The 18,169-nt window shown below is 36.6% G+C and overlaps 2 protein-coding genes across 7 annotated transcripts in view; one reads left to right on the forward strand and one right to left on the reverse strand.

Annotated features, from left to right (window-relative positions):
• LOC127851275 (histone-lysine N-methyltransferase, H3 lysine-79 specific-like) overlaps positions 1–18,169 on the forward strand; it is a 171,549-nt gene that overhangs the window by 106,749 nt on the left and 46,631 nt on the right. The window lies entirely within an intron of this gene.
• LOC127851390 (uncharacterized) lies at positions 4,566–17,754 on the reverse strand. 5 transcript variants are annotated; one of them, XM_052385164.1, is made up of 7 exons: positions 16,611–17,754; positions 15,334–15,460; positions 11,422–11,455; positions 10,393–10,530; positions 9,279–9,363; positions 7,413–7,594; positions 4,566–6,555 (listed from the first exon to the last, which is right to left on the reverse strand). In XM_052385164.1, exons 1-7 carry the CDS (start codon positions 16,630–16,632, stop codon positions 6,244–6,246), a joined length of 900 nt encoding a protein of 299 aa, XP_052241124.1. In that variant the 5' UTR covers positions 16,633–17,754; the 3' UTR covers positions 4,566–6,243. The 5 variants fall into 5 exon arrangements, with proteins under 5 accessions (XP_052241124.1, XP_052241115.1, XP_052241141.1 ...); XM_052385155.1 differs by having other exon boundaries at positions 15,334–15,485; XM_052385181.1 differs by having other exon boundaries at positions 16,585–17,754.

Below are 18,169 nucleotides of genomic sequence, written 5' to 3' on the forward strand. Positions count from 1 at the left end.
CATGGCTGCCTCTACAACTTACAGCCCATATGGGGACATGCATGTTTCTACAACCAGCCATTTAGTATCTACTACCCCATTGCTCGTATATAGTAATGCCGTATCAAGCCAGTACTATACTAGCGAGTCATGTACCGGGTATATCCTACTACCCATGCTCGTATATAAGTAATGCCGTATCAAGCCAGTACTATACTAGCGAGTTTATAGCGGGTATATCCTCCTACCCCATGCTCTGGTATATAAGTAATATGCCGTATCAAGCCATACTATACTAGCGAGTCATATACCGGATATATCCTACTACCCCATGCTCGTACATTAGTATATGCCGTATCAAGCCGTACTCTACTAGCGAGTCATAGCGGGTATATACTATACCCCATGCTTATATATAAGTAATGCCGTACCAAGCCAGTACTATACTAGCGAGTCATATACCGGGTATATCCTACTACACCATGCTCGTATAATAAGGTAATGCCGTATCAAGCCGGTACTATCCTAGCGAGTTATATAGCGGGTATATCCTACTACCCCATGCTCGTATATAAGTAATGCCGTTTCAAGCCAGTACTATACTAGCGAGTTAATAGCGGGTATATCCTACTAACCCGATGCTCGTATATAAGTAATGCCGTATCAAGCCAGTACTGTATTAGCGAGTTAGATACCGGGTATATCCTACTACCCCATGGTCGTATATAAGTAATGCCGTATCAAGCCAGTACTAATAATAGCGAGTCATATACCGGGTATACCCTACTTACCCTATGCTCGTATATAAGTAATTGCCGTATCAAGCCAGTAACTATAACTAGCGAAGTCATATACCGGATATATCCTACTACCTACCCTACTACCCATGCTCGTATAAAAGTAATGCCGTATCAAGCCAGTACTATGCTAGCGAGTCATATACCGGAATATATCCTACAACCCCATGCTCGTATTTAGTAATGCCGTATCAAGCCAGTACTATACTAGCGAGTCAATATACCGGATTATATACCTACTACCCCATGCTCGTATATTAGTAATGGCCGTATCAAGCCAGTACTATACTAGCGAGTTATATATGCGGGTATATCCTACTACCCCATGCTCGTATAAAAGTAATGCCGTATCAAGCCAGTACTAACTAGCGAGTCATATACCGGGTATATCTACTACCCCATGCCTTTATATAGTAATGCCGTATCAAGCCGGTACTAAAACTAGCGAGTCAATATACCGATATATCCTACTAGCCCATGCTCGTATATTAGTAATGCCGTATCAAGCCAGTAAGACTATACTAGCGAGTCATAGCGGGTATATCCTACTACCCCTTGCTCGTATATAAGTAATGCCGTATCAAGCCAGTACTATACCTCGAGTCCATATCCGGGTATCTACTACTACCTACCTACACCATGCCTTTATATAAGTAATGCCGTATCAAGCCGGTACGAAACTAGCGAGTTATATAGCGGGTATATCCTACTACCCCATGCTCGTATATAAGTATGTCGTTTCAAGCCAGTACTATACTAGCGAGTTATATACGGGTATACCTACTACCCCCATGCTGGTATAAAAGTAATGCCGTATCAAGCCGGTACTATACTAGCGAGTTATATACGGGTATATCCTACTACCCCCTATACTCGTATATAAGTAATGCCGTATCAAGACCAGTACTTTACTAGCGAGTCATATACCGGATATATCACTACACCTACTACCCCATGCTCGTATACCCGGTATAAGTAATGCCGTATCAAGCCTATTACTATACTAGCGAGTCATAGCGGGTATATACTACTACCCCATGCTCGTATATAAGTAATGCCGTTTTCAAGCCAGGTACTATACTAGCGAGTCATATCCGGGTATACCCTACTCCACCCATGCTCGTATATAAGTAATGCCGTATCAAGCCAGTACTAATAGCGAGTCATATACCGGGTATATCCTACTACCCCATGCTCGTATAAAAAGTAATGCCGTATCAAGCCAGTACTATACTAGCGAGCCATAGCGGGTATATACTACTACCCCATGCTCGTATGTAAGTAATGCCGTACCAACCCAGGACTATACTAGCGAGTCATATACCGGGTATATCCTAATACCCCATGCCTTTATATAAGTAATGCCGTATCAAGCCAGTACCATACTAGCGATTTGTATACCGGGTATATTCTACAACCCCATGCTGGTATATAAGTAATGCCGGTATCAAACCGGTACTATACTAGCGAGTTATATAGCGGGTATATCCTACTACCCCATGCTCATTATAAGTAATGCCGTATCAAGCCAGTACTATATTAGCGAGTTATATAGCGGGTATATTCTACTACCCCATGCTTGTATATAAGTAATGCCGTATCAAACCGGTACTATACTAGAGAGTCATAGCGGGTATTACTACTACTACCTACCCCATGCTCGTATATAGTAATGCCGTATCCAGCCGGTACTGGTACTAGCAAGCTATATACCGGATATATCCTACTACCCAATGCTGGTATATAAGTAATGCCGTATCAAGCCGGTACTATACTAACGAGTCATATACCGGGTATATCCTACTACCCCATGCTCGTATATACGTAATGCCGTATCAAGCCAGTACTATACTAGCGAGTTATATACCAGGTATATCCTACTACCCCATGCTCGTATATAAGTAATGCCGTTTCAAGCCAGTACTATACTAGCGAGTTATATACCGGGTATATCCTACTACCCATTCTCGTATATAAGTAATGCCGTATCAAGCCAGTACTATACTAGCGAGTCATGTACCGGATATATCCTACTACCCCATGCTCGTATATAAGTAATGGCCGTACCAAGCCAGTACTATACTAGCGAGTTATATAGCGGGTATATCCTACTACCCCATGCTCGTATATAAGTATGCCGTATCAAGCCAGTACTATACTAGCGAGCTATATACCGGATATATCATACTACCCAATGCTCGTATATAAGTAATGCCGTATCAAGCCTGTACTATACTAGCGAGTTATATAGCGGTATATACTACTACCCATCCTGTTATAAGTAATACCGTATTAGTTACACTGTTTGTAACTGATGGTGTATGAGAGCGAAGCTCGAGAAGGGAACTGAGGGTGTATATCCTATACACAATCAGTTACTAACTGTGTATCCATTATATCTCAACCGATTACTCGGGGTGTATGGAAATTTCTCAGGGTGTATGGAAAATACACAATGGGCACATGGCCTCTCAAAGCAAATCGAATCAGGTCATTTTTGTAGGAGGCGAGTTATACCTTACTACCCTATGCTCGTATAAGTAATGCCGTATCACATCAGTTGTATTTTTGACGTCATTTAGTTATATACAGGATAGTCATATAGCGGGTATTTCCTATAACCCCCAAGTACGTACTGTTAATTGCTATATCAAACCTGTTATATTCCTAATTTCACAAAGCGGGTATAACCGACTATCCCAGGCTCAAGTTTGCCAAGCGGTATCTACCCAGTAATATTCTATATGTCATTATGCGGGGATACCAGACTATCGTATGTTCGTATTTAAGTGATGCTGTAGCACATTAGTTCAACACTCACAAGTCATACCAAGGGTATATAGGGTTAGGGCAACTAAACCTAATCATATTGTTCACTGCTCGCCTGCATGGTCTGTTCTTCTAAAAGCCATGTAAGAAACACAATCATTCTGCTGTGTGCATATTTTGATCAAATTAATGAATGCTAGTTCGGTTGTTCGGCGTAGCTGTCTTACCAAGCTTTTCACATTAAATACCCTTTATCAACAAACAATTAAATGATGGGGGAAATTTCACGCCTGTAGACCCGAATGAATGAATCAGAATATTTTAATTATTGATTTCAGAGAAATCACCCACAGCATTGGCCAAATCACTGCGGAAATCCGGACTTCTTCATGCACGTTTTTAACCTAACAACAATCACTGCGAAATAGCGCAGACCGTGTTTGACTTACGTTGGCCGCATACGCATTAAGACCTATTTTCGCAAGACGCGACTATAAGTGTGATTTGGTTGTGTTGAAAGTACACTGTGCATGTATGAACTATTTACATCTCATTGCGATGGCGATATAATAAATTCATAATAAGCCTTGTGAGGCCACATATGATCACATGTAGTATATTTTTATCTAAGGACAAAATTGTTCGGTTTGAATATACGTGCACTTTATAAGAAACACATCATGCGGTGGATATGCGACAATTAAACCTTTATTTTCTATTTAAATATTTATAAACGTGAATATACGACTTGCTTTAACGATACAAGCGTTAATTCGTTACTGATAGGATCATGCGGCAGCAATGAATAGGACACTCCTCGTGTAAGTAATCATCATAGTCTAGGGACCCTTCAGATTTTGCATCGTAAAAAGTGTGACCCAGTAATATTGCTTAAAATGGTTGAGCTAACTTAATTTTCATATTTTCTCGTGCTCTTTAATTACCCACATATTTAGGTCTGGTTGAAGTACTTTTACTTCCCACAGAGCAATTCGGTTCAAATAACTAATAACAACAATACAGATTTTTAGCTTTATTTCAAATGTGAACATATTTATTTAACGCAGACGTGTACATAATTTTAACACAGAACAAGGGCTGTTTGTAAAACATGCATGCCCCCCTATGGGCTGTCAGTTGTAGTGGCAGCCATTGTGAATACGTTTTTGTCACTGTGAACTTGACTTTTGACCTAGTGACCTGAAAATCAATAGGGGTCATCTGCCAGTCATGATCAATGTACTTGAGAAGTTTCATGATCATAGACCTAAGTATTCTTGAGCTATCAACAGGAAACCATTAAACTGTTTTGAGTCACTATGACCTTAATCTTTGACCTAGTGACCTGAAAATCAATAGGGGTCTTCTGCCAGTCATTATCAATGTACCTATGAAGGGGGTCATCTGCCAGTCATTATCAATGTACCTATGATTTTTTTATTTTATGATCCTAGGCATAAGCATTTATGAGTTATCATCCGGAAACCATTTTTCTATTTCGAGTCACTGTGACCTTGACTTTTGACTTAGTGACCTGAAAATCAATAGAGGTCATCTGCGAGTCATCATCAATGTACCTATGAAGTTTCATGATCCTAGGCGTAAGCGTTCTTGAGTTATCATCCGGAAACCATTTTACTATTTCGAGATCAATAAACCTATGAAGTTTCATGATCCTAGGCCAAAGCGTTCTTGAGTTATCATCAGGAAACCATCTGGTGGACCAACCAACTGACATGTGCAAAACAATATACCCCTCTTCTTCCAAGGGGGGCATAAATATAATATTAATTTTTAGTAATCTAAATTAAATCAAAATTGCTAGATTGTATTTTCTGAGAAATTATCGGAAAACATCGTTAAAGTTAAAGGGTATCTGCCAGCTTATGCCATTAAAACACAAATGTTAAATGACAAAAGCTGTTGCCCGGTTCACGGCACGCGGAGCCTACCCTATTGTGAACCAAAATCTTTTTGTGTATTTCATCCTAGTAGTTACCTTGACATAGAACAGACACATTGGTTACTTTTATGAAACAATTCTTATAAAACTTGGTATACAAATTGCGACATTGTTGCCCATTTGTCCGTCAGTCCATGTCCGAATAGTAGCTAAAATTAAGAAAACTCAGTCAGATTTCATGAAACTTAATATTCACATAATTTTTAAATACACAAAATAATACATTGACCATTTTAATTTTGTGATAAAACTTGGTTTACAAATGAACTCAGAAGAGCAATGTGATATTTATTTTGTCCCTACCGTTTTCACATGAAGGGATTTACGGTTGACCCACTGTCCATCGGTCTGCCAGTCAAATAAACCTGGATCTGGTTACAATGTTTTCCTAAGATTTCACCAGGTTACCTACTTTTTGGACACACTCAACCCAGGCTTACTCAACCAAGATGAGCATGTCGATCAGGTTTCATCAACATTGAGTCGAAAAAAGCCTGGTTTCTTCCATCACCTGATGATCCTCTAACACAGCAAGTCAATCCTCGAATGTCCGAAATATGTTCTGGTTCTTATAGTGGCAGACAAAAACAAGACCTATGATTTTAAGTAAATTTGTTATGTTCATATATACATTAATTATTCCAACTATTTTTTTAGCTCGTATATGTTGTTATACAATTGTATTAAACATGGCCATTTAAGTCTTTCATAAGATTCTAACTAAACAAATGAGTTTTAATTTCTTTTAAAACTCTTGATGCAAGCAAACGATGAACTGGCAGACAATATGTATTTGACCATCAAAACTAGAGAAGACTGAGATAAAGATATGCAGAAAATGAAGCAACACCAGTTCATACACAGTGCTAAACTCACATCATAGAGATGTTTAAGTTCATGGATTTCAAGAATATTAAAGCTCAGGACTTTGGTACAGTCTCCCCATCTACAGCATTTCTCTTGAACCACATGAGAGATGATATGTGCATCTTGCTGTCCTATGGAGTGGAAGTCTTCCTTGCAGGATATCCATTTGCACGAATACTCCTATAACAAGCAAACTTTGTAAACTGCAGATTGGAAGCCAAAGTCAATTAACTTACAGTGTCCACATTTTTAACTTTAGTTATAATCATTGACTAAGTTTTTCACAAATGTTATTTTTGATTGAAATGTTAATGAAAAGGCAAAAAAAAGAGATTTACTGTGAAATAAGTCAATGGAGATAAGCCTACTAATAGCTCTTGGTGTGTATTGTGGATTTCACCATGATTTGTTTAACTCTATTTTTGTTTTATTTATCTATATATTGATATTTTCTATGAGTTCTTTACGCAGATACACATCTAATCAGAGCCTCTGTTAATGTAATAAAAATATGTTACTGTTCTGTTCTTCTGTTAATAACTAATCTAAAAAGAAAGAAAACAAGTAAATTTGCACTATTGTATGAATATGGCATACACTTATTTTTCCATGTTGAAATCTTATTAAATTCATGATATGAAGCCCTAAAATGTTTGTAACAAACAGATGGATGGACTGACAGACTGACCGATGGAAAACGCCAACACTATATCTCTCTGGCTTTGGAAAGGATAATGATTCAACAGAAAGTAGAAATCATCAATAAAAACTTGATGCATCTAAGTTAACTTAGCAATTAGTGAGTTCAATATGTCCTTTAAACTGAACAAAAAACAGATGTTTCAAAAACTTAACATGATTTGTCATTTGTTGCAAATATTAAGAAGCACTTACAGGTCCTGGGTTTCAATCACCAACATATGATAAAATAGTTCTCAGTAACAAAAGGCACAAAAATGCAAGAAAAAAATCACTTTAATGTTAAAATAAATATAAATAGTTATTCAATAAACGATGTATATTTTGTCATAAAGTACCGGTCCTGGATTGTTCTCAACATCATTTAAGAGCATCAACATTCGCTGGGACAGGTTAACATGTTGTTGAATACACAGCTGCATCATGATGTAATGAGGACCACCTTGTCCACACATACGACCCAGAATCATCAGCCCAAACATCTTGATCCACATGGTGGGCGGGAAATGTTTGTATGTTCCTAAAGAACAAAACATGTTAATGATTTATCATTTCAAGTATAAAAGGCAAGCCTTAAAATTCTTAGAAAGCTTTAACATCTGAAGGTTAATATCACCCTGGCTGTGCAGATCTTGGTAATATACCCATTTAAAAAACATTCCTTAAAGCCACACACCTTGAAATGAAATATCTGGCATAGTAAATTTGGATATAAATAAGAAACATATTTTATCTTTGCCAATTAGAATATATCTGGTGGTTGCAAGGTAGAAATCCGTCTTTCTTGTGCTTTAAAACTTAAAAATAATTGTGTTTCTCGAATTGAACATGTACGTATACAAATCATACATTCAGTTTTAAAATATAAAAAAATAAATTACTTGCTAACTAGGCTATAGATTTAATGACAATTTTGCACACTTTCAAATTGCATCTATATGTACTGAGTAACATGTATTTCATTTCAAGGTGTGTGGCTTTAATGTAATAAACAAGAGTGCTAAACTGTCACAAGATACACCCGTTTGAAGGTTTTGGACACCATGCTAAACGCTGCAAATGCACTAAGTGACCTATTTTTCGACCCGGCATGACCTATATCTGAACTTGACTTAGATATCATTAAGACACAACTTCTGCCCAAATTTGGTGAAGATCGGATGAAAACTCTTTCAATTAAAGAGCTTACACCATGCTAAATCCTTGAAATGCACCCTGTGAACTAGTTTTTGACCCAGCATGACCCATATTTGAACTTGAACTAGATATTGTCTAGATACAACTTCTGACCACATTTGTTGAAGATCAGATGAAAACTACTTCAATAAGAGAGTGGACACCGTGCTAAATGCTTGAAATGCACTAAGTAACCTCGTGACCTAGTTTTTGACCTGGCGTGACCCATATTTGAACTTGACCTAGATAACATTTTGACACAATTTCTGACCAAATTTGGTGAAGATCAGATGATAACTACTTCAATTTGAGAGCGGACACCATGCTTAATCCTTGAAATGTACTAAGTGAACCCCTGACCTTGTTTTTGACCAGGCATGACCCATAATTGAACTTGACTTAGATATTGTCTAGATAAAACTTCTGACCAAAGTTTGTGAAGATTGGATGAAAACTACTTCAATTAGAGAGCAGACACCATGCGAAATGCATGAAATGCTCTAAGTGACCTCGCGACCTAGTTTTTGACCCGGCATAACCCATATTTGAACTTGACCTATATATCATTTACACACAACTTATGACCAAATTTGGTAAAGATCAGATGAAAACTACTCCAATTAGAGAGCCACCAATGCTAAATCCTTCAAATGCACTAAGTGACCCCGTGACCTAGTTTTTGACCTGGCATGACCCATATTCAAACTTGACCTAGATATTGTCTAGATACAACTTCTGACCAAGTTTGGTGAAGATCAGATGAAAACTATTTGAATTAGAGAGTGGACACTGTTATGGACGCCGCCGCCCGCCAAGGGTGAAACTATAATACGTCCCGTTTTTTCAAAACCGGCGTATAAAAATAAGTAATATCCCTCACAGGGTTCAGGTCACACAATTAACTTATAGACAATAGGCAATACTTAATTCATTCACTTCAAACTGTTTCTCTTGACAGATAACAAATGTTCAATCAAATTTTCATTCAAGATCATTTGGTTACAAATTTGAAATATACTAAAATTTGCCTTCATAATGGAAACTTCTATTTTCCAAGCATGCCTTCCACTTCCTTGAGCTGACTTCGTTGAGTTCATGATTAGCAGATGCAATCTGTAAGATTTACTTATAAATAACTCTAAAATAAGTGATTGTTACCCAAAAAATAAAAAAAATATAAATTCTTTTGTCTAATTACACACTTTCACATACATAAATGTGACACACGCATAAAGGCCCATAACCATCCAATCAAAATATTCAGAAATAGAGGTGCTCATTATACTAACAGTAATGACTAAGTTTGTATACATGTATGTTTTTTCAACTATGTTTTGCAAAATATTCTCATGCAAACCAGGGTTTCCAATTTAATAAGCCACATGTACATTGCATGTAACAGGGGTAAGACAATGCTAACAAGAAATGTGGTTGTCAGAAACACAATGCCCCCTAATGCGCCACTTTGATTTTTTTTTTACCTTTGACCTTTAAGGATGACCTTGATCTTTCACCACTCAAAATGTGCAGCTCCATGAGATACACATGCATGCCAAATATCAAGTTGCTACGTTCAATATTGCAAAAGTTATGAAGAAGGTTAAAGTTTTGGTTAAAGTTTTTGAATTATTTTTTTGACCTTTGACCTTGAAGGATGACCTTGACTTTGACCTTTCACCACTCAAAATGTGCAGCTCCATGAGATACACATGCATGCCAAAAATCAAGTTGCTATGTTCAATATTGCAAAAGTTAATATGAAGGTTAAAGTTTTGGTTAAAGTTTTGGGACACACACACACACACACACATGGACACATACAATGACAGACAGGCCAAAAACAATATACCCCCGATCTTTCGATCCGGGGGCATAAAAATAATCCTGGTTGTGTTTTTCAAGCAATCTAGCTAAAACAAACAGGTTTAATAAAATAGAAAGATTAACTAAAATGAACATACCAGTTATATAGGGCTATAACTATCATATTGAGTATGTCAACACAAAATCGTGTAATTAGTTGCTAAAAGATACAGAAAGCTTTATATGGGAAAGTGCATGTGTTGACCTCCTTTTTTTGTTACATTATTTGTACATAAAATGCTTGTCAAGCATACACAAGTTAGTGATTTAAAGTCATACCATTGGTGAGCCTATCAGCTTAATTTTACTCTCTTTTCCAGTCTCTGGTTGCTTGATGTGGCGACTGCAGAAGTGGCTCAGCAAAGCGTCTTCGTTGGAGCAAACAACCCTGCATTCTGGACACCGATTGTGCGCCTCCTTTAAATATAAAACTTTGTGAAACATAAAAATATATTAAACATTTATTTTTCATCATTTTAACCAATAAATACCTACTAAACAAGAACTTTGACATTAACTTGGATAAGAAAACATATATATTATTTTCAATTAAATTGTTAAACAAGAGCTGTCTCCGTAGGATGACGTATGCCCCCAATAAATGCTTTGATAGAAATTATGAGCATTTTTCGAACCCTAAACGCGGACCCTAAGGTCAAGGTCATGGGGTAAAAATTTGTGTGGGTATGGAAAGGCCTTGTCCATATACACATGCATATCAAATATGAATGTTACATCTGAAGCGACAAAAGAAGTTATGAGCATTTTTCGAAACCTAAACACAAAGTGTGACAGACAGACAGACATCAGACAAACAGACAGAAGGACAGTGCGATCACTATATGCCCTCCTTCGGCGGCATAAAAAAAGTTAATCCAGAAATGCAAAATAAGTCCCAAACTAGAGAGCGGACACCATACTTAATCCTTGAAATGCACGTAATGTAAGCAAGTTAGTTCAAATAACAATGTACACAATTTCAATACTTTCTTAAAGTTAGTTCAAATAACAATGAACACAATTTCAATATTTTCTTATCACTTAATCAATAATTATTATTTAAAAAAAAACATCCTGACAGTCCCCTCACATTTATGTGACTGAACTATCAGTCAAAAAAACGTTTGTTAGCTAACAGGGAGATATCTGTTATGGGAGAAGGTTCAAAATATTTTTGCCATTTCTTATATCACACTGCAAGTGTCAGTGCTACTGGCTCTGGGCATTTTCTATTTTTATCAAACCACTAAATTCAATGTATTTTATTCAGAAAACTTTGCAAAAGACAACCTCAGTGTCTGGACTGACCTGATGCACCAAAACGCACAAGTCAGCTACATCTCTGAAATTATTTCAATACAATCATTTTCATTAATAAAAATAGATAACAAGAGCTGTCAGAGGACAGCGCCCTCGACTATTCGAGTGCTTGACAGTATAACGTAAGCCATCATGGGGAAATTGTTCATATTCAATAATTTATTAGATGATCTTTCAAAAATAAAAAAAAGGAAAAAAAAAAAAATTTGGGGAGGGGGTAGGGGGGTTGAGAGGGGGGTATAACATGGGGTGTGGTCATTTATTAGACGATCTGACGATCTTTCAAAAATAAAAAAAGGAAAACAAAAAATTGGGGGGGGGGGGTGTGGGGGGGGGCAGGGATTCTGGGTTGGGGCGTGGGGTATTGCAGTGCTGCAGCTAGGATTTAAAAAGGGCAGGGGGATTTTTTGTCAAAAGGGCACTTTGGACGCGCAGTATTTTGTCAAAAGGGCACTTTCGAGCGCGCAGGCGTTTCTAGAATGCTTCCTCATGCATGTTAATTTATGTGTTATCAATAATTGTAAGAATAAATTATTCCCATTGTCATTAAACAATTCAAATTTAATTACTACAATGAGGAATAAATTAATTACAATGTATTTTAATAAGAGATTTATTAATCATCATATGTAAAAAAAAAAATAAAAAAAATTTAAGGGCAGGGGGGGCCCTAGGAAGGTCAGGGCGGAGGTTAGGGAGGGCAGGGCGGGGCGCCCTTCGATTTAGGCCTAGCTGGAGCACTGGTATTGCACGGGTGGAATCCATTGTGGTATTCAGGTAAGTGTTGTTTTGTCGAAGTATTAATAAAATCTTATCATAAATAAAGAAGTTATGTGAATTTAAGCAAAATGTCCAATTCTCAAAGTAAAAAAGGGGCCATAATTCTATCAAAATGCTTGATTCAGTGGTCTAATCTTGTTTATAGGTTGGGGTCATGTTGGTAAACAAGTATGCAAAATATAATAGCAATATGTCAAAGGACATAGGAAATATTTGGGGTAGTACGCAAACTTTAACATAGATTTATCAATGATATGCATATTCTGAGTATAAAAGGGGCCGTAATTCTATCAAAATGCTTGATTAAGTGGTCTCCTCTTGTTTGTAGGTTAAAGGTCATGTTGGTAAACAAGTATGCAATATAACAAAGCAATATGTTAAAGGACATAGGAAATATTTGGGGTAGTACGCACAATTTAACATAGATTTATCAATAATATGCATATTCTAAGTATAAAAGGGGCAATAATTCTGTCAAAATGCTTGATACAGTGGTCTGCTCTTGTTTATAGGTTGGGATCATGTTGGTAAACAAGTATGCAAAATATGAAAGCAATATGTCAATGGACATTGAAAATATTTGAAGTAGTACGCAAACTTTAACATTTGCACGCTCACGGAAACGCCAACGCCGGGGTGAGTAGGATAGCTCCACTATATATATTTCATATATAATAGTCCAGCTAAAATACAGTCAACAATTAAAGAGTTGTTGTCACTGGGAATGTGATCTTGCATATATACACTTCATGTTGACAACATATTATTTTCAATTAAATTGTTAAACAAGATCTGTCTCCATAGGATGACGTATGCCCCCAATAAATGCTTTGATAGAAATTATGAGCATTTTTCGAAATCTGAATGCATTTTTTGAACCCTAAACACGGACCCTAAGGTCAAGGTCATGGGGTAAAAATTTGTGTGCGTATGGAAAGGCCTTGTCCATGTACACATGCATATCAAATATGAATGTTACATCTGAAGCGACAAAAGAAGTTATGAGCATTTTTCGAAACCTAAACACAAAGTGTGACGGACGGACAGACAGACATCAGATAAACAGACGGGAGGACAGTGCGATCACTATATGCCCTCCTTCGGCGGCATAAAAAACGTTAATTTAGAAATGCAAAATAAGTCCCAAACTAGAGAGCGGACACCATACTTAATCCTTGAAATGCACTAAGTGACCCTGTGACCTAGTTTTTGACCCGGCATGACCCATATTCGAACATGACCCAGATGTTGTCTTGATACAACTTCTGACCAAGTTTGGTAAAGATCAGATGAAAACTACTTCAATTAGAGAGCAGACACCATGCTTAAACCTTAAAATGCACTAAGTGACCCTATGGTCTAGTTTTTGACCCGGCATGGCCCATATTCGAGCTTGACCTAGATATTGCCTAGATACAACTTCTGACCAAGTTTGGTAAAGATCAGATGAAAACTATTTGAATTAGAGAGCGTACAAGAAAAGTGTGACAGACAGACAGACAGTGCGAAAGCTATATACCCTCTTTTCTTCGAAAGGGGGCATAAAAAATGTGGAGTAAAATATATACAAATGTGTTCTTTTTCTTTGCAGACTGACTTACCTATCAAAATAGTTACATAAACAAATATGTATAATTATATTGTTAATATTATGCGCATAAATAAAACATTTGCTATTTCATGTAAAATTAATTGTAGACAGCAAATAATGAAACAAGAAACCGTTTGAGACGGGTGATGCTCCACAAAGGTTTTTTTGTCACAATATTGCACTATATATTCAGATAAAAGGAAACGTCTTGAGGGGCATAACTTTGGACAAAATAATACAATGGATGGTTTAGTAACTTAAAAATTTCAAAGGGCCATAACTCTGTAAATAAATCATCTAACCAGAACCCACTAATAACATGCGCATCTCCTCAAGGTAGTTAAGCTTCCCATAAAGCTTCATTGTATTCCAGTCAGTAGTTGGGGAGAAATAGCCCGGACAAGAATTGCACTATATGTACAGTTATTAGAAAATTTCAAAGGGCCATAACTCTGTGAAAAATCATCCGACCATAACCGGCTTATAATATGCACATCTCCTGTTGGTAGTGAAGCTTCCCATAAAATTTCATTGAATTCATGTAATAAGTTGCTGAGAAATAGCTCGGACAAGAATTGCACTATATGTACAATGGAAAATTTCAAATGGCCATAACTCTGTGGAAAATCATCCGACGAGAACCGGCTGATAATATGCACATCTCCTGTTGGTAGTGAAGCTTCCCATAAAGTTTCATTGAATTCCCGTCATAAGTTGCTGAGAAATTGCTCGGACAAGAATTGCTCTATATGTACAATGGAAAATTTCAAAGAGCCATAACTCTGTGAAAAATCATCCGACCAGAACCCGCTAATAATATGCACATCTCCTCTTGGTAGTAATGCTTTCCATAAAGTTTCATTGAATTCCAGTCATTAGTTGCTGAGAAATAGCCCGGACAAGAATTGCACTATATGTACAGTAAATGGAAAATTTCAAAGGGCCATAACTCTGTGAAAAATCATCCGACCAGAACCCGCTGATAATATGCACATCTCCTCTTGGTAGTAAATCTTCCCATAAAGTTTCATTGAATTCCGGTCATTAATTGCTGAGAAATAGCCCTGACAAGAATTGCACTATATGTACAGTTAATAAAAAATTTAAAAGGGCCATAACTCTGTGACAAATCATCCGACCAAAACCCGCTGATAATATGCACATTTCCTCTTAATAGTGAAGCTTCCCATTAAGTTTCATTGAATTCCGGCCTTTAGTTGCTGAGAAATAGCCCGGACAAAAATTGTTCACGGACGGACAGACGGACTGACGAAGCGGCGACTATATGCTCCCCCCCAAATTTTTTGGGGGAGCATAAAATGTCAAATTAACATGGATAATAGAAAATATTGTGAAATGCTTTATTTATAAATTAGAAACTAGATAACACTTCTAAAATGATTGCAAGTTTCCATGACTCATTGAGGAATAAACCATGTAAAATGTTAGTTTTGCAAATTTATATAGTTATGAAAAACAACTACATTAAATTTAAATATCAAAGCTTTTTTTTATAATTGTATATGTACCGGTAAAACACCGCTTCATTCGTAAGAATGTCATTTGAGCCTAGATGAAGATACAGCTGTTGAACATCCATCTTCCGCAAGTCTCTCAACAATGCATGGCGAAAACGATCACAAGAAAATTTGGCACCTTTGAAAACAGAGTTGGCGAATGTCTGTGTAAATAAATCACAAATATACATGAATGAATACACAAGGAAAATTCATGCTTTGCCTCAAGATTAAAATGAAAAGTTTGCAATTACAATTCCCTACAATCTGTAAAATATTCCACACGCTTAAATAAAATATATAACCATGCAAATTAGTTAGAAAACGCAATGATGCCAATCATTGCACATCAGCATAATAAGTTTAACTTTATATTGATGACAAATACTGTAATCATACGAAGCTTAGGACTTGACATTTGAAGTATAAAGAAATGAAATAATTACATCATTTATAGAAACTATGAGTATCACGTTTAAATGGTGGCATTTCGTGTTTTCTCAAAAATGTTTACAAAAACAGTAAACATTTAAACGACTGTTGATATCAACATAATCCATTTTAGTTCATTACGTTACAATGTTGCAAAACTTATTAAAAGCTGTTAAAAAAAGACTGGTATACATTTGTATCATGTGACAGTGTGCCAGATGGCCCTTATTCACAACAGCGTAAACATAACAAAACACCATGTACGACCTAGACGGCTTGAATATTTGACACACGTCGGCACAAAGTGCTCGGGAAAATTTTCCAGCTTTTTGTTGCATGATCATTCCCCGAATTGTCTTGAACATTTGACGCGCGTCAGCACAACGTGCATGAGGAAATTTTTTCCGACATTTATTCATCCGCATTCATTTTTAATTTAATAAACAGATACTCGTTTTTATGTACATCTTGTTAGGTAGAAAACAATAAAAATTTTACACAGGTGTAGTCTTATTGAAGAAATGTGGGATCAATATTTATTTGTCTTTGTTATAAAATACTACGGCATGTAAGTAGAAAATGTGTACCCAATGACTCAACAACGGCAAGAACAGTTGGTTTTAATATGACGTCATTGCCCAAATGGGTTATGATCTGAATGTAACTTCTGGAAATAATCATTACTTTCAGTTTGGAAATGCGATGTCAATGACGCTTTTATAACTGACATATGGATACCGTTTAAATGGTAACCTTTTGTTTATTTCATTAATCATTTCGTTTTAACGTTTAGAAAAATGTGTACATGTGATACCATTAATAGAAACAAACCTGAAACTGTAATTACTGTTCTATACCATTGTCATTACATATTCTCATCAGAGATTGGCAGGCATTTGACAGCTATATCATCAGGAAGAATATCCTTAATCCGATGAGCATTGGAGTCCCCAGCCATACGGTTCACTTTTCTCCTGTCTTGGGCACCTGAAAAAATAAAAGGAAAATGCTTCCTGACACAACACTGCATCCTGTTCAAAAGAGCCTGCGTAATAAATCTACTAATTATAAAAAGACAAGTCTTAACAACCCAAATACTACCTTAACAATACTATTGCAACAAGACTAATAAGGACGACTAAACTTGTCTTATGGGTATCTAACTACACAAAAAGAATATAAACAAAACAGATCAATCACGCTTTAATAAAAATAAAGGTCACACAAGTTAAAAAGCACTAGTTTTCAATAATCAATAAGTGTCAAAATTGCAATACACTGGTCAGTGTTCAGTGCAAATATCACTATGAACATGTCAAAAGTGTCAATTATTGCACTAGTGTGTAACACACTGAATGTGTCCAAATGCGCGAAGCACCTGTTTTTTAATAATTAGTATTAAAGTGTCACTCAAAATTGCAATCCACTGGTAAGTGTTCATTCAATGCAAATATCACACAGTCACTATAAACACATCAAAAGCGTCAATTATTGCACTAGTGTAAAACACACTGTGAGTGTCCAAATGCGCGAAGCACGGGTTTTTAATAGATCACAAAATGGGTAATAAAACGCACAGTTGAACTTAAGATGAAAAGTAAACACAAATCCTTCGTTCACCCACACCGAGTTACTAGGACTTGGTCGCGAAAATGAATGCCACTTTGAATTATACACTTTACAACGTCGAAATACACCAAATCACAATTAAAAGATAGCTATTGCAAGTTCAAAAACAAAACTGAAATATATAAGCGCCGAAATGACTTCTTGATCTCAAAACAATGTCACAAACGTATACAATACCGGATCTCAACCGTTTGAAAGCTCGTGTGCAATCAAAAGGGGAGATTATTCCAACGATGTTTTTTTCTTGTTTCTCCATTCGGTACCCCTCGCACGTTATTTGATTACGCTTTCTTCATATATGGTCATATTACACTCATTCATAACGTTTATTTATAGATGTTTGTGTTGTGACATATATGGTTATGATTACCATATAAGGTAAAGACGGCCAGGGACCAGAGTCGCTCTGGTTACAGTGTAAGGCTATGGCCTTAGGAGGTTAACTTAATGTCCGTGATAATTTAAGATCTCCTCAAGTCTGACAAATTAAAGCAATAATTTACGAGACTACTTTTAGTCATTTGAATCTGAAGTTTGGTAAACTTATAGTAAGATAACACTAATTGAAATCTAGAAAGGTAACTTTGCTAACTATTATCTAGTTCATAATACGAGAGTTGTTTCATGGAAAGTTATTTTCAGCGGCAATTACTATTGACATATAAAATGGCGTCGACCTCGCTAACCTTTAACCCACCTTATCTGGATGTGTTTGCTTAGGGAACTGCACCACTAACTGACCCGTCAAAGAAAGTTATCTTAACTTCATAGTGGGAGTTAAAAATGT

The sequence above is a fragment of the Dreissena polymorpha genome, chromosome 1 (genome assembly GCF_020536995.1).
Source record: "Dreissena polymorpha isolate Duluth1 chromosome 1, UMN_Dpol_1.0, whole genome shotgun sequence".
Classification (NCBI taxonomy): domain Eukaryota; kingdom Metazoa; phylum Mollusca; class Bivalvia; order Myida; family Dreissenidae; genus Dreissena; species Dreissena polymorpha.